At 29.0% G+C, this 3,579-nt stretch overlaps 1 protein-coding gene across 1 annotated transcript in view; it reads left to right on the top strand.

Moving 5' to 3' along the window:
* LOC111625550 (hemocytin-like) overlaps positions 1-3,579 on the top strand; it is a 53,730-nt gene that overhangs the window by 3,222 nt on the left and 46,929 nt on the right. The window contains exon 2 of the mRNA XM_023368712.1: positions 1,044-1,191. Coding sequence (XP_023224480.1) covers positions 1,044-1,191 — 148 coding nt within the window. The remainder of the gene's footprint in view (positions 1-1,043; positions 1,192-3,579) is intronic.

Raw genomic sequence — 3,579 nt, 5'->3', positions numbered from 1 at the left:
TATTTAGAAATATATATATATATATCTTTTACATATTGTTTTCGTTAACGGATGACATTTTTGTCACTTTTGTGCCAAAAGGGAGAAATTGAACTTTCTTTCAAAGAACTTATCTCTAATCTTAATGAACATCTGGATATCTAACCCATCTGTACATCCCATCAGATGACATAAATCCATGGTTTGTATTGGAAGAGATTTATGCATAAAAAGGGTGATTTCCCCCGATTCCGGGAGTTCTTGGCCAATTTTCTTTAGTTTAGAATCAAGAGTCACTCTCCATCACTTCGCATCTTCCTCCAGCCGACATCTGTAGAACCTCTCTGCTCTTCGCTACCACTGAAGTAGAAGATTCAACCCAACTACAGCAGATTACAGAAGTTCAGATCTTCAATCGAGGTAGTTTATTTTAAATTGATGTAAACTCTCTCTCTCAAGTTCAGATAGGGACTTAGAATTTCCTTATATATTTGCATTTTATTTTTATTTTGTTTCTATTAAATTTTTTTTGTTTCATTAAAATGGCCTTGTTCTTGATTTCAAATATCAGCCAAAACTTATCATGGATCTATGATCCCTCTCACTCAGAAAAGTAATAATTTACTAAATAGCATGCCTAACACTCTAATTAGGATGGTGTCAGGAAAAATCGAAAAGAAGATCATAAGAACTTCCTCTTCTCAAACAAATTTCTACTAAAATTCCATCCAATGACTCTGTGGACAGATTTTTCAGATCTGACGCTGAATATGGGTGACAGACAATGCTCTCTTCGCTCCAGATTCCTACACATTTGATAAACCAGTACTTAAGTTTGTTCATTTTATTTTTACTTCACTGAAGTAGGTCTATGATATTAGTTTGAAAATATTTTGATTTATTAAATTTACTGCTGGAGTTACAAGGTGCTCTGTTTATTTTGTTTCTTATTCTCCAGTTTGATCTTATTTATTTTTTAATTTTATATTTTGTCATTAACAATGCTTATTTGGTTTTACTTTTCGATCATTTCTATTATACATTAAATTAAATTTATTTTACAGATTTTTAAAGGCAATTCTGACCGCTTCAATTTAAAATATAATGATTTTTATAAACCTGTTGTTGGAAGATATTTACGTCTAAATGTTATTTCTTGGAATAACCATCCAAGTTTAAGAATGGAAGTTGTTGGTTGTTATCATTCTTATGGTAAATATTGTATTTCCTTTGTATCATTCTACATATCTTAGATATTGACTTCTTCTCAACATCATACTTTTGCATTATTTTTGATATTAGGAGAAAATATTTTTTTCAAAATATGAGCATAGCTGCATATTTTTTTATTGAAGTAGAGCATTAGTGAAGCTTCTTCTACGAAACTTACAGAATTGTGCTTGTTCTCAAAATTCATTTGATAAATTTTGATTAAATTTTGCCATTTTCCATTAATAGCTATACTGAATCCAAAAATGCAATGAAAAATAGAAGTCCATGACTTTGTTTTTGAGGTATAAGATTGTTTTGTGAATGCACACAATAAAATGATTCCACACGAATTGCATGACTTTGTTGTGTGAAGTTTCACAGTTGCTGGTATATCTTGTACAGACTTATAGAATCAAGTTTGTTCTCAAAATTTGATGGATCAATTTTGATAAAACTTTGTCCTTTTTTCATTAATTCAGACAAGGAATCCAGAAATGCAATGTGGGTCCATTTAAATGTAAAACATCCAGCAATGAATCACTTAACTTTTCTGGCAACATTTAAAATTCTGGTGGCACTATATGTTACAATATTTCATTAAAAAACTGTTTACATTTTTAATTATTATAAAATGGCAAAAAGCTTAATTTTGATAGTAGGGATGAGTTTTATAAAAAAATTGTAAACATTAATAACAAGTAAAATCGTCATTAAGTCAACCATACTCGAGATATGACACGTGACCACCCTTTATCTCTCTACTCTGTTGACCTTAAACTACCAAAATTTAATAGCACAAATCTTTCTAAGACAAAACCTTCCTGCAAAATTTCATAAATTTTCAAAAGCACAGGAGTTATTAAGCTTCATGGAGGGTAAACAAAATAGTACCACAAACATTAACATCCATATATACAGAAAAAAACCCTGAATGTTTTTGCATTTCTCGACATTTCAAGGTTCCTTAAGTCCAAATGTATAAAAATCTTGAGGGGAGTCATTTTTGACCAATTGCCATACTTTCTCTCTGTTGTCTGTAGAGCCAGCAAAATAAAAATAGGAGTCCATGATGATTATGTTTTTGATATACAAAGGTATTACAGTGACAATGTCCATGTTCTCTGATGCAACAAGTGCATCTAACAGAATTTTAGGCCAAGGGGACAAAAATAAAAATAGTATTATGTTCAAAAAATGAACAAAACAATTGATGGCAATTGCTTTGTTCTTGGATTATCTTGTCATACCTAGCAAGGATTGTGTTTACCATGGCTTGCAGGTATGAAGATAGTCTCTTTTGTGGTAGCAAGTGCAAAGTTCACTTGTCCATATTTGTCAGTACCATACAAAATTGCTCTTCTGTGCCTAACAGGTGCAGGGGTCACATCTTTCCTTCTGGCTTTGCTTCAATTCTATCACAATACAACAAAGTTGTGTGATGTCCTATTATCTTAATAGAAATTTTCTTTAGATACTCTGAATTTTTAATTAATGGTGGAGTCATTAGTATCAAAGGAACAAGTTTTGCTCATTTTTATATTTAAATATGTCTCTTTCAATTTAGTTTGTAAACAATTTTGCTAAGAATTTAAATTTTTTTATATCATATAATTTTGAATTCAAATTGAATTAAATATTGTTTTATTTAACGTTTACATTCTAAATGGATAACTAAGCTAATTAATTAGATACAGCATTTTTGAAAATAACATGTTATTTATTAATTTTACTCTCACTTTAATGCAAAATGAATAGAAAATTTCTCAAATTAAATGTTTGTGCTCAATGGATACCGTAGTTAAATTCAATACTTTTTATATTCATATTTTTATAAAAAATGAATTTAAATTATTGAAATATAAAAATATTTTAAATTTTTAATAAAAAGTTTGTATATATAATTGGATTGGATAGAAATTAAAGATAGCTGAAGAATAAGAATATAATTTGTAATCATGCATCAGAATAATGTTTAAGGCTATTAAACTTAATTTTATTGAAATGCAGTGAACCAAGTGAACAAGCTTCCTTGGCAGTGACTCAAATTGACAATTTGCTGAAACATATTTTGTGAAGTAATGTCTTAACCAGTTTGAATGAAATTTTATATGTTAATAGAAGCAATAAAATGGCATGTTGTTACAGTGGTTGAATTTTAAAATTTAACCTAGAATGGGAGATATTAAGGTCAGAGGTAATCTCATGTTAAGCCAATGGGAAAATTTTGCATTGGGAAAACATAAACAAATGAGTGTGTTCTATCCAACATTCAAAATATGGTGAAGCTCTTGCAAAAATTTTTTTTAATATTAATTTTTTTTTCTATTTTTCTTTAAAAATTGACCATATATATTTTAAATTATACATGTTAACATATTTTACCTTGCA

Source organism: Centruroides sculpturatus, unplaced genomic scaffold, assembly GCF_000671375.1.
Source record: "Centruroides sculpturatus isolate CEXI.00-Female unplaced genomic scaffold, Cexi_2.0 scaffold341, whole genome shotgun sequence".
In the NCBI taxonomy this organism is placed as follows: Eukaryota; Metazoa; Arthropoda; class Arachnida; order Scorpiones; family Buthidae; genus Centruroides; species Centruroides sculpturatus.
This window is presented reverse-complemented; position numbering and strand designations above follow the sequence as displayed.